This window comes from Amblyraja radiata, chromosome 17 (assembly GCF_010909765.2).
Source record: "Amblyraja radiata isolate CabotCenter1 chromosome 17, sAmbRad1.1.pri, whole genome shotgun sequence".
NCBI classification, from domain to species: domain Eukaryota; kingdom Metazoa; phylum Chordata; class Chondrichthyes; order Rajiformes; family Rajidae; genus Amblyraja; species Amblyraja radiata.
The window spans coordinates 6,283,103-6,310,294 of NC_045972.1; the positions used below are offsets into that span (position 1 = coordinate 6,283,103).

Consider the following 27,192-nt stretch of genomic DNA (forward strand, 5'->3'; position numbering starts at 1 on the left):
TAGGAAGTAATAATGAAAAGGGTCTTGCCCGTCCCTTCTCTCCAGAGGATGCTGCCTGTCCCGCTGAGTTACTCCAGCACTTTGTGTCTATCTTCAGGAATAATAAATGCTGTCTTTGCCAGCAATGTCCACATACCTTAAATAAAAACAATATTTATGTATACATTTAATTTACAGTAGATTCCATCTGTGAAATGCAATGACCTTGGATCTAAAGTCATCTTTTCTACAGACTCGTATGAAAGTGCAGCAGATAGTTTTTGTGCAAAACAAGGTGCTGGAAGATTGCATTGGGTCGGGCAGCATCTGTGGAGGGAATGGACAGGCAACATCTCTTTAGACTTTAGAGACACAGTGGGAAACAGGCCCTTCAGCCCACTAAGTCCGCACTGACCAGTGATCACCCGTACACTAACAATATCCTTCACACTTGGGACCATTTAACATTTTTAACCAAAGTCGATTAACCTACAAACCTGGATATCTGGAATGTGGGAGGAAACCCACAGGGCCAACGCACAAACTCCGTACAGACAGCACCTGTAGTCAGGATTGAACCTGGGTCTCTGGCACCGTAAGGCAGCAACTCTACCGCTGTGCTGCCCTAGTCAGGACCTGTCTTCTGATTGATGGGGTAGGGGGCAAATGCTTTAAAAAAAAAAAACTAGACCAAGTGCAGACCCGTTGGGTCTGTTCCCCCAACGTGCGGTTGTGGGAGGGAGGCGGCATGCAGCGTCACACACACTAACTATCTCCCCCCCCCGCACTCACGCTAATTACCCCCTTGATATTATATTAATATTATTAATTTGCTCCTTTTACCCCATAACCACCCTATCTACTGACGTATAGCCCCCAACTTGCAGTCACATCTAGAGAGGGGGGGGGGGCGGGGGTAGAGAGTGAGGGCAGAGAGAGAAGGGGCAGAGACAGAGAGAGAGAGACACACACAGAGAGAGGGGCAAGAGGGATAGGGGGGGTGGAGAGGAGGAGAAGAGGGAGGGTGGGTGAGGGGGGAAAGGTGGGGAGGAGGGAGAGGGAGGGTGAGAGTGAGGGGGAGAGAGAGGAGGTGCTGAGATGGGGGTGAGGTAGGGAGGGTGGAGGGAAGAGGGTAGGAGGTGTGGAGGGGAGGGGGTTTAGGGGAGGGAGGGAGGGTGGGGGAGGGGAGGAGAGAGAGAGAGGGGGGGAGTGGAGGGGAGTGAGAGAGAAAGGGAGAGAGACGGGGAGAGAAGAGAGAGAGAGGGATAGGGTTAGAGAGGAGGAGAGAGAGAGTGCCTTTTTACTTCAACTCAAACCCAAACAACCATTTGCAGGCAGTGCTTTTTTACTTCAAACTAACGATATATTCATTTTCAAACCACATTAAGAGTACTCACAGTGATGTAGACACTTGTTCAGTGTCATTCAGAGCTCAGAGTGACAGAGACTAATTGACAGAGCTCCATCTTGCAGAGACTAATTGAGGCACACCACTTCCTGGTTTTCCAGCAGGGGCAGCAGAGAGAATGGTGAATTTTGTAAAAACATTAATATCTCTGTCATTTTTCATCGACGGGAGAAATCCTCGGCACACATGCGGCGGAGGGGGGCTCTGAGCGAGGTGGCCAAAAATGACGGCTGTAGGTGGCGGCGGTCTCTCGTAAATTGCAGCAAAGACGGCCAAAAGCGGTCAAGAACAGAGATTTAGTAATATAGATTGTGGTGGGGGGGGGACAAAGCCTGGCAAGTGATAGTCAGATGCAGATGAGGTTTTGATTCGTTTTTATTGGTGCCTCTCTGTATCTTATTGCTCGACACAAGGTGTGTAAGCATGAGAAAATATTTGCCTCGTGTCCCTTTCTCATCTGAATGCATCTGTGTTCTTTCTGGCAGGTTTTGTACAGCGGCAGTGGCGTATGCAGTTTGCTTATCCTCGTCCCGCTGCTCTTCAGCACTTGATGTTGTACAGCAGTTTGTTCCTCCTGTATTCATGCAAAAGGTGAAGTATTTTGTCATCATTCTCGTGCTTTGGCCAACTTTACAAAACAATGACTCTCATCTTCTAATTGGAAGTTCTAATTCGGCCCTTCACAACAATGGGAGGATTAAATTCCTGTAAGTCTGGAGAAGGGTCTCGACCCGAAACGTCACCCGTTCCTTCTCTCCAGAGATGCTGCCTGTTCCGCTGAGATACTCCAGCATTTTGTGTCTCTCTTCGGTGTGAACAAGCATCTGAAGTTCCTTCCTACGCTAATTCCTGTATTATCTGCGTTTACTTCATATTGGTTACGTGGTAATTTCTATAAAAGTCACGTCAAGTGGGCCAGATTTTGTGGTCGGGAGAGAATACAAAGTTGAGAACTCCGAATGGTCGCTCAAAAAGCTTGAGGGTTTTTGAGTATTTGGAGGCCATTTTCAACACAGCTGCCTGCAGAGAAGATGTCCCTTCTGTGAGAAAGATAAGCAAAGGCAAGTGTGTTTAACTCACCTGTGGAATTCTCAGTGGCCTGCACCCTTGCAGGACTTGTTGATTTAAGTAACTTTGCCAGTAAATTCCACCCTGCCCTCAAATTCACTTGGATGACTCACCTCTGCCCCTTGATTGATCGCTCAGCATCACTGGAGATAGACTATAGACAGACGTTTACTACAAACCCACCGTTCCCGCAGTTGGCCCGACTGCACCTCCTCCCACACTGCCTCTCGTGAACACGCTATTCTCAATTTCAATAGACGCAGGAGTAGGCCATTCGGCCCTTCGAGCCAGCACCGACATTCACCCGTTCCTGCCTTCTCCCCATATCCCTAAGAGCTCAATCTAACTCTCTCTTGAAAGCATCCAGGGAACCGGCCTCCACCGCCCTCTGAGGCAGAGAATTCCACAGACTCACAACTCTCTGTGTGAAAAAGTGTTTCCTCATCTCCGTTCTAAATGGCTTGCCCCTTATTCTTAAACTGTGGCCCCTGGTTCTGGACTCACCAAACATCGGGAATATATTTCTTGCCTCTAATGTGTCCAAACCCTTAATAATCTTATATGTTTCAATAAGATCTCCTCATCCTTCTAAATTGCAATCGGTATGAGCAGTTTCTCCGTCTCTGCCGCATCTCATCCAAGATGCAGCCTTGCATTCTAGGGGATCTAAGATGTCCTCTTTCTTTATTAAACGTGGTTTTTCTTCCCCCCCCCCCCCCAATGACTGCTCACCTGCGTCTCCTCTGTGTCCCGCTCCCCCTTCCTCCCAGACTGGGCAAGGATAGAATTCACATCCTCACCTGTCACCCGACCAGCTTCCGCATATAACACATTATTCTCTGACATTTCCATCCCCTCCAACGTGATCCCACCACCACCGACATCTTCCCCTCTCCACCCTTTCCTGCCTTCTGCAGAGCCCACCCCCTCCGTAACTCCCTGGTTTACTCATCCTTTCCCACCCGTCCTCCCTCTCCCCAAGTACTTTCCCCTGCCACCACACAGTCTGGGGTCGTGTGGTGGTAGGGTTACTGCTTCACGGCGCCAGACACCCAGGTTCGATCCTAACCATGGGTACTGTCTGTGTGGGGTTTGCACGTTCTCCCTGTGACCACGTGGGTTTCCTCCGGTTTGCTCCCACATTCCAAAGATGTGCAGATTTGTACGTTAGTTGGCTTTGGTAAAAAAGAAATTGCCCCTAGTGCGTAGGTTTGTGTACTGGGTGATCGCTGGTCGGCGCAGACTCGGTGGGGACGATGGGACTGTTTCAGTGCTGTATCTCTGAAGTCTAACGTCACAGGAGATGTAAAACCTGAATAGACACAAAATGCTGGAGTAACTCAGTGGGACAGGCAGCATCTCTGGATAGAAGGAATGGGTGACATTTCGGGTCAAGACCCTTCTTGGTAACTTTAGGTAACTACCACTTCTCTTCTTTCTTCCCCCCTCCCCCCTCCCCCTTTCTCTACCCGCATCCTGCCATGTGCCTTACTTGGACTTGCACCTAATTCTCTCCACCCCCCTCCACTTTCACCCATGTTCCTTCCTCTAGCTTCACAATCTGCAATCCTTTTGTCTCACACCTGCCTTTTCATCTTTGGCATATGGTTGGACAAAGGCCAATCAAAATGCCCCCTCGCTGGTATCCACCTGTTACTTGGCCAGCTTACCTCGCCCCTCCTCACTCGCAATCAGTAGGACGTTGGTATTGGCATTAATATTATTGTCACATGTACTGAGATATTGTGGTAAGACTTTGTCTTGTGTGCTATCCAGGAAAATCAGATCATATATCTGTACATCAGGTTGTGGAATAGAGAAAATATGCAGAATTTAGCTACAGAGAAAGTGCAGATAAAAAAAAGTGCAGGGGCCAAAGTGAGGTAGATTGAAAGATCGTGTATTTATCCTTAAGGGCCTGTCCCACTGTGGGGACCTAATTTGCGAGTTTAGGAGAGTGTCATGGTCTTGTTGTATCGCCGTAGTAGAACACCTCCTACGACCATGTAGAAGACCTCCTTCAACTATGTTGAAGACTAACTTCGACTATCTATGATTTACTCGCCGATGCTCTCGGGAAAATTGGACACCGAGTAGTGGAGAGTGAAGACGACCACCTTCGATTGCCTACGAATAACATGCCGACCTACTATGACCCACTTCGACTAAACCTATGAATTAAAATAAATCGATTTTTTCCATGCTGACCAATTTTTACTTGCGGACAATATTTAGCATGCCTAAAAAATACTCCTCACAAACAAGATATTTTCCATAAAATTTGGGCTCCATTCATTAACTATCTGAAGGGATAGATTGGCACAGCACGAGGACCCAGCTGAAACTTGAACTCAGGAATAGATGAAAAGCTATACTTTATAAACTACGAACCTATCTCCATTGATGTATTACAGGTAACCCATTCCACCTCCCTTGTTTTTCTGTTGTGTTTTTTTTGCTTTCTTTTTTATTTGTAACTTTCTACCCTCTCTTTTTCCCTCTTTCTATAAAAAATAAAAACACTAGAAGCAGAAGTAATTGATAATGGAAAATTTTAATTATGTATGACTGATGTATATGAAAAGTTTTTTTACTATAATATGTAACTACATTTTATAATATGTCTACTTCTAATAAATAAATAAATAAAATTAAAAAAATTAAAATAAAAATACTCCTCAACTAAACTGAGGCCAAGTATGCGGAAATCTCTTTCGAGCACGAAGGAGAGTTACAGTGACCACGTGTCGACCATGCTGCGAGTTTGTGGCGAGCGCAAACTCTTCTAAATTCGCAAATTGGGGAGGGATGGAGTGCAGAGTATTCTTGCACGATGGACTGGCAATACTTGGAAAATGAACATCGGGAACGGAACTAGGAATTGGCCATGCAGCCTTCATCACAAACAGGAAGGTCATGGCTGACCTTTAACCTGGCATCACTTCCCTGCACTAACTCCTTCAATCCCAAAATATCCCTTCATTTTTTTAAGTTGGGAAGTTGTTGGTGGTATTTAAGGCTTGTCACACAATGAGTAATTCACTGATTACACCAGTCCCAAGTCCATCTGCTGTGTTTATTAAGTAGCGATCGAGTCCTTTGCTTGTTTTGCTGCTGAATCTATCAAAGTTACACTCATTTAGGGTGAGGCTAATTTCTATTTCCCCCACTGCTCGTCTGACTATAATTCATTGGTCTCTGCTTTTACTGCACCTGTGTTCAGTGTAGTTTATTGTCATGTGTAGCAAGGTACAGTGAAAAGCTTTTGTTACGTGCTAACCAATCTGCAGAAAAACAATATATAATTACAATCGAGCCATCTACAGTGCATGGATACATGATAAAGGAATAGCGTTTAGTGCAAGGTAAAGCCAGCAAAGTCCGATCAAGAATGGTCCAAGGGTCTCCAAAGAGGTAGATAGTAGTTCAGTACTGCTCTCTAGTTGTGGTAGGAGGATTCAGTTACCTGATAACAGCTGGGAAGAAACTGTTCCTGAATCTTGAGGTGTGTGTTTTCACACTTCTATACCTTTTGCCTGATGGGAGAGGGGAGAAGTGGCCAGGGTCCGACGTCCTTTGTTATGCTGCTGGCCTTGCAGAGGCAGTGTGACGTATAAATGGAGTCAATGGAAGGGAGGTTGGTTTGTGTGATGGTCTGGGCCACGTCCACAATTTGCTGCAATTTCTTGCGATCTTGGATGGAGCTGTTCCCAAACTGTGCTGTGATGCATCCTGATAAAGTGATTTTTCTGGTGCATCTGTAGAAGTTGGTGAGAGTTGCAGGGGAACATGCCGAACTTCCTAAGCCTTCTAATGAAGGCGTTGGTCGTTGCTTCAATGTGAGTGGTCCAGGAGAGGTTGTTGGTGATGTTGACTCCTGGGAATTTGAAGTTTTCAACCATCTCTACTTCGGCGCCGTCAATGCAAACGGGTACGTGTACAACTTCAACATTGGTAATAGCTCTCTAGTAATAATAACACTGAGTGCTCATTACCCTAATGTAGGTCCTGGTGCAAAAACAGGTCAGTGTTCACGAGGACACGAGAGACTGCAGATGCAGGAATCTTGATCAAATAACAAACTACTGGATGAACTTAGTGGGCCAGACTAAAAGGTCCCGTCCTGAAATGTCATTTGTGTGTTTTCCCCCAAGGATGCTGCCTGACCCGCTGAGTTCCTCTAGTGATTGCTTGCCGTGCATGTATAATTTTCCTTGTTTTGTTACTTTAGCTGCAATATGTGATTCCACGACTGATTCCAAAATGCCGAAGAGACCATGATGTAGTAGTGGAACCTATCTGGAATAATCTTGTTGGTCTTCATTTAAACTGGACTGCTGCAGCAATCTCACTGTTTAAACACCACACATTCAAGGAGCTTGCAGAAATGAAACATTTCCAGGTAACTCTTGTATGCAGCTTTTCAGATTGCCTTTCATCCTACATAGAACGTAGAAAAGTTGAGCACAGGAAAGACACAAAGCTGGGACGGACAGCATCGCTGGAGAAAAGAATAGGTGACGTTTCGAGACTGAACCCTTCCTTTGTCGGAAGTTTTTGAGTCCATCTTCGGTTTAAACTAGCATCTTCAGTTCCTTCCGACACAGTACAGCACAGGGACAGGCCCTTCGGCCCACAATATATGTGCTGAACATGATGCCAAGTTAAACTGATCTCATCTGCCTGCACATGATCCATATCCCTCTTAGAATTACCAGTCCAAAGCCTCTTAAATGCCACTTTCATATCTGCCTCCACCACCACCCCTGGCAATAGTTTTCAGGCCCCCACTACTCTCTGTGTTAAGAAAAACTTGCCCCGCACATCTTTGTTAAATTTTCCCCCTCTCACCTTATAGCTATGCCCTCCAATGTTGGATATTGCAACCCTCAGACAAAGGTTCTGACTGTCTACCATGTCTCTACGTTTCATAACTTTCTATACCTCCATCAGGTCTCCCTTCAATCTCTGACGTTCCAGAGAAAACAATCCAAGTCTATCCAAGTCTCTCCCTGTAGCTCAACCCTCTAATCCTGGCAGCATTCCAGCCATCTCCAAATGCGGCCTAACCAAAATCCTATAGAGCAACTTCATACCTTCCTGACTCTTATGTTCAATGCTCTTACCAATGAAGGCAAGCATACCATGTACCACCTTTACCGCCCTAGCTCCTTGTGCTGCCACCTTCAGTGAGCTATGAACTTGGACTCCAAGATCCCGCTGCACATCAATGCTGTTAAGGGTCTTTCCATTAAATGTAAACCTTCCCTTATATTCAACCTCTGAAAGTGCAACAATTGACACTTGCTCGAGTTAAACTACATCTGCCATTTCTCTGCCCATTTCTGCAGGTGATCTATATCCCACTCTACTGACAGCCTTCCTCACTGTCTGCAACTCCTCCAATTTTGGTGTCTTCAGCAAACTTATTCACCAATGCAAATGCTTTTCCATTCACAAACAGCAGTCCCAGCACAGATCCCCGTAGAACTCCGCTGGTCTCAGCCAGAATATCTGCTTCCCACCACCACCCTTTGACTTCTATGAATAAGCTAGTTCTGAATCCATATGACCAAGGCATCGTGAATTCCATACATCTGATCTCCTGGATCAGCCTAGCATGAAGTGCCTTATCAAAATCTTTACTAAAATCCATGCACACAACATTCAATACCCTACCGACAACAGTCTCCTTCATCACCTCAAAAAATCAAGACACGACCTGCCGCGTACAAAGCCATGCTGGGTATCCCCGATTAGCCCCTTCTTTTCCAAATGGGAGTAAATCCTATCTCGAATAATTATTTCCAATAGTTTCCCTACCTCTGATGTGGGACTAACTGACCTCTAGTTCCCAGGATTCCCTCTACTTCCCATCTTAACCAAAGGAACAACACTCTCCAGTCCTCCGGGACCTCGCCTGTGCCTAGAGCAAAAACAAAGATCCTCATCAAACCCCTTGCAATCTCCTCTTCTGCCTCTTACCTAGATCCCATCAGGCCCTGGGGATTTATCCACCTTAATGTTCTTCAAGAGCATCACACCACCTCCACGATCTCAAACTGCCCTAGCATATTTGTATTCGCCACATTGATCTCGATGTCCTCCAAGTCCTTCTCGTTGGTGAATACACATGCAAAATAATTGTTTAGTACCTGACCTACATTCTCCGACTCCAAGCATGGATTTCTTCCTTTATCCCTGAGTGGTCCTACCTTCTCCTGGATCATCCTCTTATTTTTAAACTTTGTATAAAAAGCTTTGCAATTTTCCTTAATCCAGCACGCCAATGACATTTAATGGACCCTTTTAGCCCTTCTGATCGCCTGCTTCAGCTGTTTCCTAGTTGTTTTATATTCCTCATCAGCCCCACTTCCTTAAACCCGACATACGCTTCCTTTTTCATCCTGACCATGTTTACAACCTCCTTGGTCATCCACGGATCCCTTACCTTCCCATCCTTGCTCCTCCTTACTGGAACATGCCGAACTTTGATCAGCTGGCCTTTAAACCACTCCCACGAGTCATTCTTTAATAGACTCCAACGTGTATGTTGAATTATGATCAGAAAAGTTGAATTATCATTGAAAATAATGTTGACCTACAATTAAACCCACATTCTTTCTACATTAAGTTCTGATATTTTCAATGTACTGTATGCCAATCAATGTTAAAGTACTCTGAACATAACATGGATGATGTATCGTGGCATTATGTGTGGCACTCCATCTGAATCAGAATTCACAAATCAGTAGCATTGCACTAATTTATAATAGACATAATAGGGTTTGGAATTTACTGCCACAGAAGGCCGTGGAGGCCAAGTCAATGAATAATTTTAAGGCAGATATAGACAGATTTTTGATTGATACTGGTGTCAAGGGTTCATAAGGTTCATACGGTTCATTTATTGCCACATACACTTGACGGGACGGTCTTGAGTCCCGTAGACGGCGGTGTTCGGGCCCTCCGCGTCGAGGCGATCAGCTCCTGCATCGGGGGGTTATCAGCTCGAACCTCGCGTCGGGGCTGGACGAACCTTCTGTGGCGTTGGAGTTCCCGACTAGCCTCACCCGAGACTGCGAGCCCTTGATGGTAAGTCCGCAGGCAGCGGTGGGAGCGATCCCAGGCCAGGGATCCGCTCCAATGTTAAGTCCGCGCCCCGCGGTGGGGCTCACGACAGTCCGAGGAGGCTCCCAGCTCCAGCGATGGTAGGCCGCAGAGCCCGGAGAATGTGATCCGAAAATTGATCACATCTCCGGGAAGGTAAGAACCTGAAAAAAAAAACTGAAGTTTCCCCCGATTTCCCCCCCCCCCCCACATAAAACAAATCTCCTATCACTAATGAACTTAGGATGGTTCTCGTACAGTATTATTTCAATCCATTTAAGCAAACAAAATCTTGAGAAAATTAGCTGGCCTAAGGTTGTGTTACATGGAAGTTGTCATGTCCTGGTAATTGAACATTGTCAGCAGCGTCGACTTGAATGTGTTGGAAAGATCAAAGTGTAGCTGAGGTAGTTGTGCATCTTAGCATGATATCAGGAAGTTACATGTTGTTGAAATTAAAAGGATCTATTCCCTGTTTGTCTGCAGCTAACATTTTACGATTGGTTGATGTTTGAGCTGGAGGTTCAGCCACATGGAGATCTGCTCTCTGATGTCGACCGGTAACTATCTCGTTGACTTTAATGTAAATATGGAAAACATTTTTCTCCCCGCAATGTTGAGCACTAAATAACCAAACTGATTTCTGTTGAAGGAACCAGCTGGAAAATAAACTGCTTCTTGTTTGATTTGGAAATAAAATCAGATTTTCAAAGAATGCAGAAGCGTGTATCCACTTAGGATGGATAGTTGACTGTTTTAACCTTCAATGAAAGACATGTGTTATACTATTTCATATATATATATATAATGCCCAAGTGTAGGCGCTTTTTTTTTTAACAATGGAAGATATAATTTAACAGATGAATATATTTTAAAATGTCCTCAATTTGCAGTTCGCCTTGCTCTCTGATGATCAATTGAATATTTAGACCATTGGGCTTAATTAGTACAATTGGCCATTTACTGAGGTGTACACGCAAGAAAATAGTGTTGGTAAATCGGAGGGTGTCATTGCTGCATTTGCCTTTTCCAGTGGTCATTGACAAGAGACTTTCATTACAAAATGTTTTCTGCTTTAATTGCAGACAAGAGTACCAGCATTGGGCCTGTTACCAACATTATCTGCCATCTCCCCTTGCCGCAGGAGGCTGTGGCGGAGATTTACTGACTGCCTGTAGGACGATTATTAATTCATTAATGGATTTCAGTAAAAGGTACATTTCCAGAAGATTAATCTAATGACAATGCCATTCAATGTTATAATGTCACAGTCTTTTACTTTTTCCCACTCTCTGAAAATTTGTGGCTATACACCAACCCTCTGTCATCTGTCAGTTTTACTTCTTGCCATACACGGGTTATCGTCTTGCAGCGCCTGTAGAATTTTTTTCACAAATTTGAAGTTCACATTTTTTTAACTTTGGAGATACAGTGTGGAAACAGGCCTTTCGGCCCACCGAGTCCGCGCCGACCAGCGATCCCTGCACACAAACTCTATCTCACACACTAGGGACAATTTACATTCATACCAAGCCAATTAACCTAGAAACCTGTACGTTTTTTGAGTGTGGGAGGAAACTGAAGATCTCAGAAAAAAACTCACACGATCGCAGGGAGAACGTAGAAACTCCGTACAGACAGCTCCCGTAGTCGGGATCGAACCCAGGTCTCTGGCGCTGCAAGTGCTATGAGGCAGCAACTCTACCCACGGTATAGTGACACCAGAAGATAGTTCAGACACAAATTGCTGTGCACTTACTTTCAATTTAGCCTTCACTGAGACCCCCAACCCAACACAAGATTGTAGCCATACAATGACTAGTCAGCACCATATTTCTGTGGCTGAGGTGAAACAGTGATCAAAATGGTGGATCTCCCAGGACCAGGCTATTCTATTGCACTTCGGATGTGCTGAAGCCTGCATGTCCCCAAATGCAGGATACTCGACTGCAAGATTTCTGCTAATGGGGGGACTGCATTAGCGCTTAAAATAATATTGATGTGGCACGGTGGCGCAGCGGTAGAGTTGCTGCCTTACGGCGCCAGAGACCCGGATTCGATCCTGACTACGGATTTTTGTACATTCTTTCCGTAACCTGCTTCTCCGAGCTCCGGTTTCCTCCCACACTCCAAGGATGTGCAGATTTGTAGGTTCATTGGCATGGTATAAATGCAAACTGTCCCTAGTTTGTGTGCAGGATAGAGTTAATGTGCGGGGAATGCTGGTCGGCGCGGATTCGATGGTCCCAGAGGGCCTGTTTCCGTGCTATATCTCTAAATTAAACTATTGGACCAGTCTTGGTCTGAAATAATGGTCTGGTTGTCGTAAGAGCCAATCCAACGAAGACAGCTGAAGAAATTAAATTATTTATTTTTTTAAGTGGCTCGGCTACAGTTATTTACTATCACTTATTTTTCTACTCTTCCCCCCCCCCCCCCCACACCCCGTCCCCCGATCCAAGTGATTAGCCAGAATAAAATATTGAAACTTTCACAGCACAAAACATGTCTCTCTGGTCAAGGAGAGGATAGGGTGGGAAAGATACAGTCAATTCACTGCCCATTAATCCAGCATTTGAAAGGCAGATGAACTGTGGTTATGTGGACTGGCACAGATGAGTTGAGGCCAGCGTAGGTCAGCCACGCACGTAATGAGGGGCGGAATTGAGGGTCAGGGAGCCGACACCTGCTACTATATTCTTGTGTTCCTATTCGCCATTGACCAAACATTTCACTGGAAGAACCAAAAAACAGATTTGAAAATCCCAAACCAATCGAAGAAAGAAAGACACAGAATGCCGGAGTAACTCAGCGGGGCGGGCAGCATCTCTGGAGAGAAGGAATGGGTGACATTTTGGGACGAGACCCTTCTTCAGACTGAGAGTCAGGGGAAAGGGAAATTAGAGATATAGACGATGATGTAGAGAGGTATAGAACAAAGGAATGAAAGATATGCAAAGAGGTAACGGGTCATTGTTAGTTGTGTGCTAGGTGAGAACAAAAAGCTGGTGTGACTAAGGTGGGGGAGGGATGGACAGAGGGAGTGCAGGGGTTCAAGTTAGAGAAATCAATATTCATTCCCCTGGGTTGTAAGCTGTGGAGATCTTTGTGGGTTAAAGCACTAAATGTGATCAATCGTAGTTTACAAGACACAAGCATGTTTGCAGGCTGTACGTTACATCATGTCCTTATACATCACTTTCAGCCTCTATCCAGTTAACAGTGGAGGTCCTTGTGTGTTTTGAGAAATAGGATTTGCTTTCATTGTTAATTGTAGTTGTATGATTATTTGCAGAGCTAAGGTTCAGAGCTTTGAAGAATTCAGTTGTTCAAGACGTCCTTCATTCAACAGATCGAGTTATGAAAACATTATTTGTCGACTGCAGGTAATATTCCTCTCACAGCGTGAGCCCTGAACATTTCATTTCAGTTCTGTTTCTGTATAGGTCTAAATGGCACTTAAATATTTTACTTTAATGCCTTAAATTATAACTACATTTCATGCTGCATGCTCTTCATGTTTCTGGAAAACAGTTTTATCTTGCGGTTAATTTGCAGTTTGGGTGAGTGCACCAAGTGTGGCAGGCATTGAGCTAGGCTCCAGTGATGATGGGTGGAGAGCAGCATTTCACATTGTCACAGTGCTGGTCTGAACCAGAGATTAAACGTGGTGGACTATTGGGTGGAATGTGCCCGGGTCTCTCCATCACCTTAATAATCAATGTCCATTATTTAATGTATTTCACCAATCATTTAACAGATTTATTTTTGGAAAGAGTGGGCATCAACTTTAATTAGCTTTTGTAAGAACATAACAAATAGTTCGGAAATAGTGCGGCATGGTGGGGCAGTGATAGAGATGCTGCCTTGCAGCTCCCGAGACCCGGGTTCGATCATGACCAAAGATCTTAGAGCAGAGCAAGATAGACCACTCCTGCGAAATACAATGGACTGACGTGTAGTACGCATCGGAGCGTAACTTCCGCCATTTCAGTAAACCCTACCCGACCAGTTATGCCTCTGGCCGTGTAATGCGCGTGACGGGGGGACAGTTGTGTGTTTTTAAATGTTTTTTTTTAAATTTTCTTTTTAAATGGCACATACCTTGTACAGGGAGGAACTGCAGATGCTGGTTTAAACCGAAGACAGACAGAAAAGGCTGGAGTAAATCAGCGGATCAGGCAGCATCTCTGGAGAGGAATAGGTGATATTTCCGGTGGACTTTTTCGATGGCTGCCATGACCCGTTTGATGTCATCCTTCGCCCTGCTCCTAGCCTTGGCCCGCACCTATCTGCCGGACGCGTGCGTGCGAGTGTCGAACGCGCGGGCAGACGGACGAAAGCAACGATCATAGAGCGGAATATGTGACATTTCGGCTCGACACCCTTCTTCTGACTGACAGTCAAGGGAAACGGGAGATATAGGCATATCTTCCGTTCATTTGTCCTTAGTACCGTCTATATCTCTTGTTCCTCTTTCCCCTGACTCAGTCTGAAGAAGGGTCTTGACCCGAAATGTCACCTATTCGGCTCTATGATCGTTGCTTTCGTCCGTCTGTCCGCGCGCTCGCTCGCTCTTGGTACCGGCGCTTCTCCCCTCAGACTCTGCCACACACACACACACACACACACACACACACACACACACACACACGCACACACACACACACACACACACACAGACACACACACACACACACACACACACACACAGACACACACACACACACACACACACACTCACACTCACACTCACACACAGACACACACACACACACACACACACACACACACACACACACACACACTCACACACACACACACACACACACACACACACACACACACACACACACACACACACACACACACACACACACACACACACACACAGCATGTCCGGCAGATCGGTGCGGGCCGAGACCAGGAGCAGGGCGAAGGATGATATCAAACGGATCATGGCAGCTATCGAAAAAGTACTGAAATGGTAAGGGGGAAATTTTAAAAGACACCCAAAGGAAATAGATGTTTTACAAAAAAAAAGGGGGCCGGCGATCGCTCCGTGTCCATGACGGAGGGAGGGGGGGGGGGGGGGGCGGGGGAAGGATGGTTTGGAGTTCCTCTTTCCCATGACTCATTCTGAAGACTGGTCTCGACCCGAAATGTCACCTATTCCTTTTGTCCAGAAATGCCATCCAACCAGCTGCATTTTGTGTCAATTCTTTAATCTCTCAGCCTGATATAGCAGAATCTCCCTGAATTAGCTTGACGCCATGACGGAAGCCGGTTACGGAAATGGAGCTGAAGATTACCCATGACCCTACTACAGCTTTTTTTAGCGGAGTGGACAATCTTGCTCCGCTATAAGAGCTTTGATCATGACTACAGGTGCTTGACTGTACAGAGTTTGTACGTTCTCCCCGTGACCCGCTTGGGTTTTCACCGATTTTTGGTTTCTTCCCACACTCCATCTCCACTTGGAGATTTAAAACTGAAAATGGATATGGAAAATGGATAACCAAAGTTATCGACGTATAATTTTTTGTGTGTTGGAAAACAAAATATAGTGGCACAGCTGGTAGGCTTGCTGTCTCACACGCCAGAGATCTGTGTTCGATCTTGTCCTCGGGCATTGTCTGTGTTGAATTTGCACATTCTCCCTGCAAGCGTGTGGGTTTCCTCCCACATCCCAAAGACGCATTGGCTTTGTAGGTTAACTTGTCTCTGTAAAATTGCCCCAAATGTGTAGGGAGTGGGTGAGGAAAGTGGGATTACAGAACTTGTGTGAATGGGTAGACAAAAATGCTGGGAAAACTCAGCGGGTGAGGCAGCATCTATGGAGCGAAAGAAATAGGCGACGTTTCGGGTCGAGACCCTTCTTCAGACTGATGTGAGGGTGGGGGGGGACGGGAAGAAAAAAGGAAGAGGCCGAGACAGTGGGCTGAGGGAGAGCTGGGAAGGGGAGGAGAAAGCAGGGATTACCTGAAATTGAAGAAGTCAATGTTCATACCGCTGGGGTGTAAACTGCACAAGTGAAATATGAGGTGCTGCTCCTCCAATTTACGGTGGGCCTCACTCTGGCCATGGAAGAAGCCCAAGACAGAAATGTCGGATTCGGAATGGGAGGGGGAGGTGAAATGCTGAGCCACCGGGAGATCAGTTTGGTTATTGTGGACCAAGCGGAGGTGTTGGGCGAAGCGATTGCCAAGCTTGCGCTTGGTCTCACCGATGTAGAGCAACTGACACCTAGAGCAGTGGATGCAATAGATGAGTTTGGAGGAGGTGCAGGTGAACCTCTGCCGCACCTGGAAAGACTGCTGGGTCCTTGAATGGAGTTAAGGGGAGAGGTAAAGCGACAAGTGTAGCATTTCCTGCGGTTGCAAGGGAAAGTGCCAGGAGAGGGGGTGGTTTGGGTGGGAAGGGACGAGTTGACCAGGGAGTTACGGAGGGAGCGGTCTCTGCGGAAAGCCAACAGGGGAGGAGAAGGGAAAATGTGGCAAGTGGTGGAATCCCGTTGGTAGACAAAAAAGCTGGAGTAAATTAGCGGGTAAGGCAGCATCTATGGAGCGAGGGAATAGACGACGTTTCGGGTCGAGACCCTTCTTCAGATTGATGTCGGGGGGGGGGGACACGAAAAAGAAGGGAAGAGAAGAAGACAGTAGGCTATGGGAGAGCTGGGAATGGGATGGGGAGGTGGGAGAAAGCAAGGACTACCTGAAATTAGAGAAGCCAATGTTCATACCGCTGGGGTGTAAACTACCCAAGCAAATATGAGGTGCAGCTCCTCCAATTTATTCAGATTCGGAATGGGAAGGGGAGTTAAAGTGTTGAGCCACCGGGAGATCAGGTTGGTTATTGTGAACTGAGTGGAGGTGTTGTGCGAAGCGATCGCCAATCCTGCGCTTGGTCTCACCGAGGTTGATCATACGCTGAATAATCCAACCACATTTTTGTTTGGAAGTGGAAAGAAATAATAGAAATTGCATTCACTGCAACGTGTAAAAAGAGATGAGATGCTGTATTGTAATTTTGCTGCATGTCATTGTGGTATATATCACGTCTTGATTGGTGAATATGTTTAGTTTGTGATTTTATTTGAAGCAGAAATAATATGTGAATGCTTCATTGAGCATAATTCCGACTGGTAACCGAGCACATTATCGCACGCGTCATGCAAGTCGTCTTAAATGACCATCTAAACTGTCATTTGGCAACTTAAAAAGCTGCCAAGGTTGCCCGGCTGGCAACAGAGAAAAAAAATTAAGTGAGAGCCCTGCAAGGTGTATAATATTTTTGACACTGTCATAGGCCTTTCTTACATATGCTGTCACAACGCACTGTAGTCTCTAAACAACCCTTCAGTAATTTTCCTTGCCCTCCATTTCAGAATAATAGTGTTTTAAGCCAATAACTCGACACTATCACTGGCAATAAATAAGCCCAGCTTTCCAACCCCTTATCTCATTGGCCACGCTCGGCTGCAAATCAGTGTCAATCTGGTGGACCATCTTCCTCTAGTCTTGAGGGTGGGGGATTGGGAGGGGCCTCACAAGTGGAACAGCTTAGGGCCTCTCTTCATCTAAATCCGGCCCTGGTTAATTGACTTGGTATAAATGTAAAATGTAAAATTGTCCCTAATGTGTAGGATAGTGTTAATGTGCGGTGATCGCTGGTCGGCGCGGATTCGGTGGGCCGAAGGGCCTGTTTCCGTGGGTATCTCTAAACTAAAAAGATGTGTGAATAAGCTGCCATTCACAAGTTGGCGGCTGCCCGTTGACCCGTCCTCGTGGCCCACCAGCGGGCTTGGAGCGCCGTTTCCTGGCGGGCACCGCCCAGCAGCTCGGCCTCGGTGGCGGCATAGCGTTGGAGCGCTATCGCGGAGCGGAGTGGAGCGGGCGATGCCTTGCCTGGGTCGCCGCGTGGAGCGACGTGCTGGAGCTCTGGTGAGCTGGACCGGCGAGAGCAACATCTCCGGGCTGCGGGTCTGCGGAGCGGAGAGGCGGCGCCGACTTTAACATCGGGAGCCTAGGAGCTCCAAACCGGCGCGGCCTTGTCGGCTCCGGAAGCCGCGGTCTCAAACTAGGAAGCGGCCGTTCCAGGTGGCCCAGCCGCCGAGAGGACTCTCCCGACGCCGGGGCAAGACCACCCAGTGAGAACGGCCAGGAACATCGGGCCTCCGTAGAGGCAATTGCGGTGGCCTCAATAGGCCTGACTTTGGGGTGAACTGGGGATGGGGACTGGACATTGAGCCTTCCCCCACAGTGGTATCCATTGTGGGGGGATGATTTTTTTGTCTAATGTAATCCTGTAAGTCTGTGTCCAAGATGGCTGCCGTGAAGGGAGAGTGAACGCTGGCGCGCTTTGGCTGCCGCTGCTCTCTCTTCACATTGTGTTTTTGATTTTCTGTTTTTGGAATGAATTCTGTTTTTAATTTGTGTCTCTGTGATGTCTTTATTACTTATTTTATTCTGATTATATGTTTTTATTTCTATTAACCTATGTAAGGTGTCCTTGAGATTTCTGAAAGGCGCCCATTAAATAAAATTTATTATTATTATTATTACATCTCAATCCACTTTCTTGCCCGATCTTGATCTCCTTTCTGTCTGATGCCCTCAGGATGATCACTTTGTGAGTGCTCAATAACTGAGCAACTGCAATCTCTCAAAGAATCTCGCCCTGATTTACACCCTGGTATTCTTATCAATTAAATTTGTAGTCTTTTAGGGCATTATTTGGTCGAGATCTTTTTATTAGTTTGTTCAACTTGATCTAATTGCTTGCAGGAAATGGTTTTTGATCTGGAAAGTGTACGGGCAAAAGCACCACGTGAAGATGGCCATTTTCTCCTGGATGTGTTTCTGGGCAGACGGGCAAAGCTGGAATTGCAAACCTTGAGCAAGCAAATAGAGCAGCAGATTGAATTGCAGCTATTTACCCGGTAAGAACAAAAACTACTATCTACCTCATTGGTGACCTTTGGGCTATACTTGATCGGACTTTACTGTCTTTAATGTTATTCCCTTGTCATGTATCTGTACAATGTATATGGCTCCATTGCAAGCATGTACTTTCTGTTGACTAGTTAGCACGCAACAAAAGCTTCTCACTGACAATAAACTGTACAATCTCAATTCAGTTTGAGATTGTACAGTTTTGGCATTGAGAATTGTGGTTGTAAGCATTTTCTTCTAATTATATAATTAACACATTTCTTGAGGCCAAAAGAAAAGAAAATTAATTTCCTAATTGCACATTGGCGGATTCTAAGCTGAGGTCATTGTTAATTGTTCAGAACCTTGGGTGTTGCCACGAAAGCTTCAAACTAGTGAGTCAAGGAAGCGAGATGCCCAACCATGCAGTGAATACCAAACTAAACAATTAATTTCTTGTTATTGACTGAAGGGTCTCGACCCGAAACTTCACCCATTCCTTCTCTCCAGAGATGCTGAGTAAGCAGGAACAGGGTACTGATTTTGGATGATCTGCCTTAATCATATTGAATGGCGGTACTGGCTCAAAGGGCTGAATGGCCTACTCCTGCACCTATTACAATACAATACAATACAATTGTATTGTATTGTATTGTACTCCTGCACCTATTGTCTATGTTTCTATGTTTCTATTTGTATAATAATGTGCTTTTAAGTTCCAATTAAAGCTGCTTTAAATGCAAGAAAATAGTTGTCTGTTGTGTCGAGAGCTTATTAAGGTCACTATTGAAACAAAAATGGCTACTGCCTTGTCTTTTTTTTACTGGTCAAAGTAGAAGAGGTGGGAGGTTTTTGATGTCTTGGTCCATAAACAATGTTGATATCCTTTTAGAACATAACATCTTCCTTTTGTTCTGAAAGTGCACACAGAATATAGTACATTATACTGCAAGAATGCAGTGGCATGGCAAAGTATGCTGGGCTGTCTAGGCATAGCTTCAGAACCAGATCCTGTTCTCACCTGAAATCAACAGACGTTTTCTTGAAGCAGAGGTCATTTAATATTGATAAGCGGTGCAAACTCTGCTTTATTTTTTCCTAAGGAACCAGTGGGAAACTGAGATCGACGAGTAAGAAAAGCTAATGCTATCAAAACACCAGTGTTTGTAACCAAGATCATGTAGGCAGAAACTGCAAATGCTGGTTCGCACTGAAGATAGACACACAATCCAGGAGTAACTCGGCGGGACAGGCAGCATCTCTGGAGAGAAGGAATGGGTGATGTTTCGGGTCGAGACCCTTCTTCAGACTGCGAGTCAGCAGAGAAGGAAACTGGAGGTATGAAAAGGCTCAGAACTAATCGGACCCGGCATGGATGATCAAGGAAAGGTGGAGTCCACAATGGTCCATTGTTGGCTGTTGAAGAGGTGATAACGATATGGACGTGAACAGTGGGACTGGCAGTACAACCAGGGTTGGGGAGGGGTGGAGAGAGAGGGAATACAGGGGTTACTTTAAAATAGAGAAGTCAATATTCATACCGCTAGGTTGTAAGCTGCCCAAGCGAAATATGAGGTGTCCCAGAACAGAAAGGTCAGTGTGGGAATGGGCGGGGGTGTTAGTATTTGGCAACCGGGGGACTGTGTAGGCCAAGGCAGAGCGCGTGTTTAGCAAAACCATCTCCCAGTCTGTGCTTGGTCTCCTCCAACCTCATCTACTGTATCTGTTGTTCTTGGTGTGGTCTCTGACATATTAGCTCTGGGCAAGCAGACAGGGCGATCGTTTCGCTGAACACCTTCGCTCAGTCCGCCTTGGCCTATGCGATCTCCCAGTTGCTAAACATTTTAACACTCCCTCCCATTCCCACACTGACCTTTCTGTCCTGGGCCTCCTCCACTGTCAGAGTGAGGCTACACATAAATTGGAGGAACACCACCTCATATTTTTCTCAGGCAGCTTACAACCCAGCAGTATGAATATTGATTTCTCTATTTTAAAGTAACCCCTGCATTCCCTCTCTCTTTCTCCACCCCTACCCCACCCCAGTCGTAAAGCCAGTTCCACTGTTAGCATCCACCTATCCCTTCATTATCACCTCTTCCACAACCAACAATGTACCATTGTGGGCTCCACCTTTCTTTGGTCATCGGTGTCGGCTCCGATTTGTTCCAAACTTTTCCCTAGCTCTAGTTTCCCTTTCCCCTGACTCTCAGTCTGAATAAGGGCTTCGACCCTAAACGGCACCTATTCCCTTTCTCCAGAGATGCTGTCAGACCCACTGAGTTACTCCAGCTTCTTGTGTCTACCTTGAAAGCTAGATCGGCCTGCTCCATTATGCCTAAATTTAAACAAGATATGCAGAGTTTCATCTTCAGTATGATGGTTTAATGAAATGAAAATGTTGTTTCACATACAAGAATCTGCCTCTTCTTCCGGCTTGACTAGAATTTTGGTGGCACTTCCTCCTTGCGTGCTGTTTAAAACACGCATCCATGGATTGAAGACAACCTTGGAATGTGAAGAATTCTTTCACTTTACAAATGCAGAACTGGTAAGTCAGGTTTTGTAAATGCAGTAAACAAATTATGTTAACATAAATATATACCGAAGAGTTCCAGTCGGCTTTTGAAGTGAAAATAATGGCTCTTGGTAGGAATAGTTTAATGAATTGTTTATTGATAGGGATATCCTGTTAAGGTGCTGGTCTGTCTTGACTTACACAAGTTCACAAGTTAGAATTAGGCCATTCGGCCCTTCGAGCCAGGCTGATCATCTAAAATCAGTACCCCGTTCCTGCTTTTTCCCCATACCCCTTAATTCCTTTAGCCTAAGAACGAAATCTAACTCTCTCTTGACAACATCCAGTGAATTGGCCTCCACTGTCTTCTGTCACAGAGAATTGTCACAACTGTCTGGGTTGAGAAATGTTTCCTCATCTCAGTCCCAAATGGCCTACTCCTTATTCTTAATCTGTGACCCTTGATTCTGGACTCCCCCAACATCGGGAACATTTTTCCTGCATCTACCCTGTCCAATCCTTTAAGAATGTTATATGTTTCTATAAGATATCCTCTCATCCTTCTAAATTCCAGTGAATACAAGCCCCAGTCGACCCATTCTTTCATCATATGTCAGTCCCGCCATCCCGGGAATTAACCTGGTGAACCTACGCTGCACTCTCTCAATAGCAATAATGTATTTCCTCAAATTAGGAGACCAAAACTGCACACAATGCTCTAGGTGCGGTCTCACCAGGGCTCTGTACAACTGCCAACATGCCATTTGCTTTCTTTACTGCCTGCTGTACCTGCATGCTTAATTTCAGTGACTAATGTACAAGGACCCAGGTGTCGTTGCACCTCCCCTTTTCCTAATCTGACACTATTCGGATAATAATCTGCCTTTCTGTTCTTCCCACCAAAGTGGATAACCTCACATTTATCCACATTATACTGCATCTGTCATGCATCTGCCCACTCACCCAACCTATCCAAGTCGCCCTGCAGCCTCATCGCAGCTCACACTGCCACCCAGCTTTGTGTCATCCGCAAACTTGGAGATGTTACATTTAATTCCCTTGTCTAAATCGTTAATATATATTGTAAATAACTGGGGTCCCAGCACCGCGCCTTGCGGCACCCCACTAGTTACTGCTCATTATTTTCCTACCAGTCATCTTTTTCTAACAAAGACCATATTTTTCTAACAAAGACCAAAGATTTAAATTAGATAATACTATATATTAACACAATCCTGACAAACTCATGCAATAGGAAGAGCAAAGGGGAAGATACAGAGTGCAGAATATTGTACTCAGCATTGTTTAATGTAGTTTAGAGATACAGTGCATTTGTTCCAGAGATAAAGTCCAATGTCCACAATGAGGAGAGGTGAATCAGACTGTACCCGGCCTAGCTGATGAAAGGGCCGTTCAGAAGCCTGATAATAACGGGGAAGAAGCTGTTCCTGAGTCTGGTGGTGTGTACTTTCAAGCTTCAGTACCTTCTGGAAAAGATCATCCACACATTCATCTCCTCCCGCCTAGATTACTGCAACTCCCTTTACACTGGCATCAGCCAATCTTCCCTGTCCCGCCTGCAACTGGTCCAAAACGCCGCAGCGAGACTCCTGACGGGCACCCGAAAATGGGGGCATCCCCCTTCCCATCAGAACTGCCCCCTCCATCGACTCTTTTAAGTCAAGACTAAAGACTTATCTATACTCCCAAGCCTTTCCTGACGTCCTCTGAGTGAGGGCTACATGTATATATGTATGTAGTTTGTTTTGTTGCGCTATTCTTATAACAAATGTAAAGCACTTTGGCCAACGAACTATATAAATAAATGTGACGACTTGACTTCTGCTGGATGGGAGCAGGGAGAAGAACAATTGAACGGGGTGGCACATCTTTGATTACGATGGCTGCATTTCCAAGGCAACATGAAGAACCTCATAATGTTCCCTTTGTTTGCTTCCCACCAATGTGTCGGGGGATCTAAGAGGGGCTTCACAATTCTCCAACCTGTGTAGTCCTTCTTTAGTACCTCTGTTTTCTGGGGTCAGCAGTTTGACATGCAAGTTCCATGTCCCCCTGCCTGCCTCGTCGTGGTCCTCCTGTAAGTAACAGGAGTCCCAAAGCAGGCAATGGTCGGAGAAGAAAACTGGCATGACGTCTAACCATGACGGCCTTGACATTAAGGGAAGTCTATCCAGGACCAGGCTGACCATCTTGTCTTGCCCAGGTGAATTTTAACAGTGCTCCACCTTCAGGGTGGTTCTGGGCGTGCACACCTCTGCAGCTTAGCCCGTCTCCCTCAGGAGGCTGAAGATGCTGTCCAGTCTGCTTCCCGCACCACCAGATCATGCAGCCACATTGTCCACCCAATGATGCGGTTGAAGGCACCAGCCGGGACATCGGCATCAATGATGGGAGCTGATGCAAGATGGCCAGCCGCTCGCTTCGCACGGGCGACGTGCATACAACCGGAGCGGAGAGTTACGGTACATTACGTCCTCCATGAGGAGGTGTGCCCAAACATGGCCCTCACCTCAGTAGTGGAGATAGATTCAAAATGCTGGAGTAACTCAGCGGGACAGGCAGCTTCTCTGGAGAGAAGGAATGGGTGATGTTTCAGGTCGAGCCTGAAGAAGGGTCTCGACCCTAACCATCACCCATTTCTTCTATCCAGAGATGATGCCTGTCCAGTTGAGTTACTCCAGCATTTTGTGTCCATCTTCAGTGTAAACTGGTGCCTGCAGTTCCTTCCTTCACATGCAGTAGTTGAGAAGTTTCCTCCCCATAGCTGCTTCCCCAGGCTGGAAGCACGACAGTCCCAAACTGCTCCATCGCAGCCACCTGCGATAGTGCAGTGGTGTAACAGCTCACACGCTTGGAGAAAGGGCACGTTTACCTCCATCTCAGCAAGGTACTGCAAGGCATTTACACATCACACGGTGCTTTTTACACTGAGTGATACCACTTTAATCTCCATTGTTGCCTTGAAGTTCATGGTTCACCAACTAAAGATGGAGTTTCAACTAACTGTCTTTGTTTTAATGGGTGTATTCAATTAAAGCTGTGATTTCAAATATTGATTTCTTTGTTTTGCAGCGGAATGGCTACTGCAAGGAGTTTGTGCTTCCTTTTCACATCGCCTCGCACTTCTTCAGAGTAAGGAATCTAGTTCATTACTGTCTCCTGTGCATTATATTTAACATCTGTACCGCATCATGTTTCACCCTGTAAGATGCAGATTGAGGCTGAGACGTAATATTACGTAATGGGACCACAAGCTCCATTCTGCTACTAACCTCTACAATCGCTCAGAATGGATAATAATAAATAAGCTAGATATCCAACTCATTTGTTGTCCATTCTGAGCTATCCTGTGAGGTTTAATACCACAGTGGAGCCCGCTACATCATTTCAGAGTTGAGTGAACAATTATCTACAGATTTTTGGCCAGGATACAGAGTTTATTGGCTGACCAGTTGAGTTTTCCTGCAAGTCTGCAAGCTTCATGCTGTTTTGACCGATGCCAGGTTTTTATATTACTGACAAGGCTGCCAGTTATTGGCCATCCTTGACTGCCCTTGTGAAGCTGGCGATGAGCTGCCCTGAACTACTGTGGTCTTTGGGTGAAAGTACTTGCTCCGTGCTCTTGGGAAGGGCGTGCGGTAGTTTGGATCCAGCAGCAATGAAACCCTGGCAATATATGTTTAAGTCAAGACTAGCTCCGCTTCTCCTTGCTGGGGGCATTTGTGAGTGTTGGAGTAGCTGGGGTGAGTGACTGCACTGCACTTGTACCTGCACTTTGGTTTGGGGGACTGGGCGATCATTTCGCTGAACACCTTCGCTCAGCCCGCCCAAACCTACCTGATCTCCCGATTGCTAAACACTTTAATTCCCCTTCCCATTCCCACACTGACCTACACAGACCTTTCTGTCCTAGGCCTCCTCCATAGTCAGAGTGAGGCTAAAATGCAAATTGGAGGAACAGCATCTCATATTTCGCTTGGGCAGCTTACGGCTCAATGGTATGTGTCTTGATTTCTCTAATTTCAAATAACCCCTGCATTCCCTCTCCATCCCTCCCCCACCCGAGTCGTACCAGATCCCACCTCGCTGCAGCTATCAATGGCCTGTTTCCTTTATCATTGTTACTTTTTTGCATTTTTTCATTCATTTGTTCTGTACCCCTCTACATCACCCTCGATATCTCTCATTTCCCTTTCCCCTGACTCTAGTCTAAAGGAGGTTCATGACCCGAAACGTCACCCATCTCTTCTCTCCAGAGATGCTGAGTTACTCCAGCATTTTGTGTCTTATCTTCGGTTTAAACCAACATCTGCAGTTCCTTCCTACACAACTTAAAAACCTGTACTACATTGGAATGTGGGAGGAAACCGGAGCACCCGGAGAAAACCACGGTCACAGGGAGAATGTACAAACTCCATACAGACAGCACCTGCAGTCAGGATGGAACCCGGGTCTCTGCTCCTGTAGCCACGATAGGTAGCTGGTTCAATATCTGGCCAGTGATATTTCCCAGGATATTAATGGGCGAAGTTTCAGTGATCATATAATAATAATAATAATGGATGGGATTTATATAGCGCCTTTCTAATACTCAAGGCGCTTTACATCGCATTATTCATTCACTCCTCAGTCACACTCGGTGGTGGTAAGCTACTTCTGTAGCCACAGCTGCCCTGGGGCAGACTGACGGAAGCGTGGCTGCCAATCTGCGCCTACGGCCCCTCCGACCACCACCAATCACTCACACACATTCACACACATTCACACACAGGCAAAGGTGGGTGAAGTGTCTTGCCCAAGGACACAACGACAGTATGCACTCCAAGCGGGTTTCGAACTGGCTACCTTCCGGTTGCCAGCCGAACACTTAGCCCATTGTGCCATCTGTCGTCCCAATGGTATACCATTGAATGTCATGAGCAAAGACTCTCTCGTTGGAAGTCATCATTTAATGCAAGGAATGTGACTTGCCACTTGTAAGGTCATAAGGAATTAGGCCATTCGGCCCATCACGTCTACTCTGTCATTCAATCATGGCTGATCTATCTCTCTCTCCCAACCCCATTCTCCTGCCTTGTCCCCATAACCTCTGACACCTGTACTAATCAAGAATCTTTCTCTTCCTTAAAAATATCCACTGACTTGGCCTCCCCAGCCTTCTGTGGCAAAGAATACCACAGAATCACCACCCTCTGACTAAATAAATTTCTCCTCATTTCCTTCCTAGAACGTCCTTTAATTCCGGGACTATGACCTCTAGACCCAGACTCTGCCACTAATTATCATCCCGTGTCTGAGCGTTCTCATGGTCTTGCTGCATGCAGGCGTGGACAACCTCAACTAAACGTTTGTGAATGGAGCACAGTGCAATCATCAGTCAGTCTTCCCACTTCTGACCCAAGCAAGTGAAATCATGATAAAGTCAAAGAGTCTTACAGTGTGGACACAGGTCCTTGGGCCCAACTTGCCCACACCGGCCAACATGTCCAATCTGGTTTTAGTTTTGAGTTACAGTGAGAAACGGTCCCTTCAGTCCACCAAATCCACACCGACCAGCGATCTCCACACACTACACACATTAGGTACAATTTAAAAAAATATATTTATACCAAGCCAATTAACCTACAACCTGTTTGTCTTTGGAGTGTGGGAGGAAACCGGAGATGCTGGAGAAAACGGGGAGAAGGTACAAACTGTGAACATGCAGCACCCGTAGTCAGGATCGAACCCGGGTCTCTACCACTGTGCTACTGTGCTGTCTTTTCTTGTGCTTGGTTCATAACTGCTTGTCCAACCTGCTTGTGTTTGCCTCATATCCCTCTAAACCTGTCCTATGCATCTGTGATGCTACATTCAACGAACTGTACACCTGTACTCCTAGATGCCTCTGCTCTACAACATTGCCCAGAGCCCAACCATTCACTGCGTAGCTTCTGCCCATGTTAGTGCCCCCAAAATGCAACGCCTCCTTTCTCTGTATTAAATTTCATCAACCATTGCCCAACCGATCAAGATCCTGCTGCAAGTTTTGACAACTATCTTCACTATGTATAACACCACCCACTTTTGTGTCATCTGTAAACTTGCTACTCATGCCATGTACGTTCTCATCCAAATCATTGATTTAAATGTTTCAATATCCATTGGAATCCAAC

The 27,192-nt window shown here is 45.9% G+C and overlaps 1 protein-coding gene and 1 non-coding gene across 3 annotated transcripts in view; both read left to right on the top strand.

Moving 5' to 3' along the window:
* fanca (FA complementation group A) overlaps nucleotides 1-27,192 on the top strand; it is a 151,310-nt gene that overhangs the window by 91,286 nt on the left and 32,832 nt on the right. For both annotated transcript variants that reach the window (XM_033035659.1, XM_033035660.1), the window contains exons 27-34: nucleotides 1,873-1,978; nucleotides 6,687-6,857; nucleotides 10,052-10,125; nucleotides 10,651-10,779; nucleotides 12,861-12,951; nucleotides 18,352-18,506; nucleotides 20,944-21,049; nucleotides 24,110-24,169. In XM_033035659.1, coding sequence (XP_032891550.1) covers nucleotides 1,873-1,978; nucleotides 6,687-6,857; nucleotides 10,052-10,125; nucleotides 10,651-10,779; nucleotides 12,861-12,951; nucleotides 18,352-18,506; nucleotides 20,944-21,049; nucleotides 24,110-24,169 — 892 coding nt within the window. The remainder of the gene's footprint in view (nucleotides 1-1,872; nucleotides 1,979-6,686; nucleotides 6,858-10,051; nucleotides 10,126-10,650; nucleotides 10,780-12,860; nucleotides 12,952-18,351; nucleotides 18,507-20,943; nucleotides 21,050-24,109; nucleotides 24,170-27,192) is intronic.
* LOC116982999 lies at nucleotides 11,396-11,554 on the top strand. The gene has a single exon (XR_004414584.1). It is a non-coding gene; the product is annotated as a U1 spliceosomal RNA (small nuclear RNA).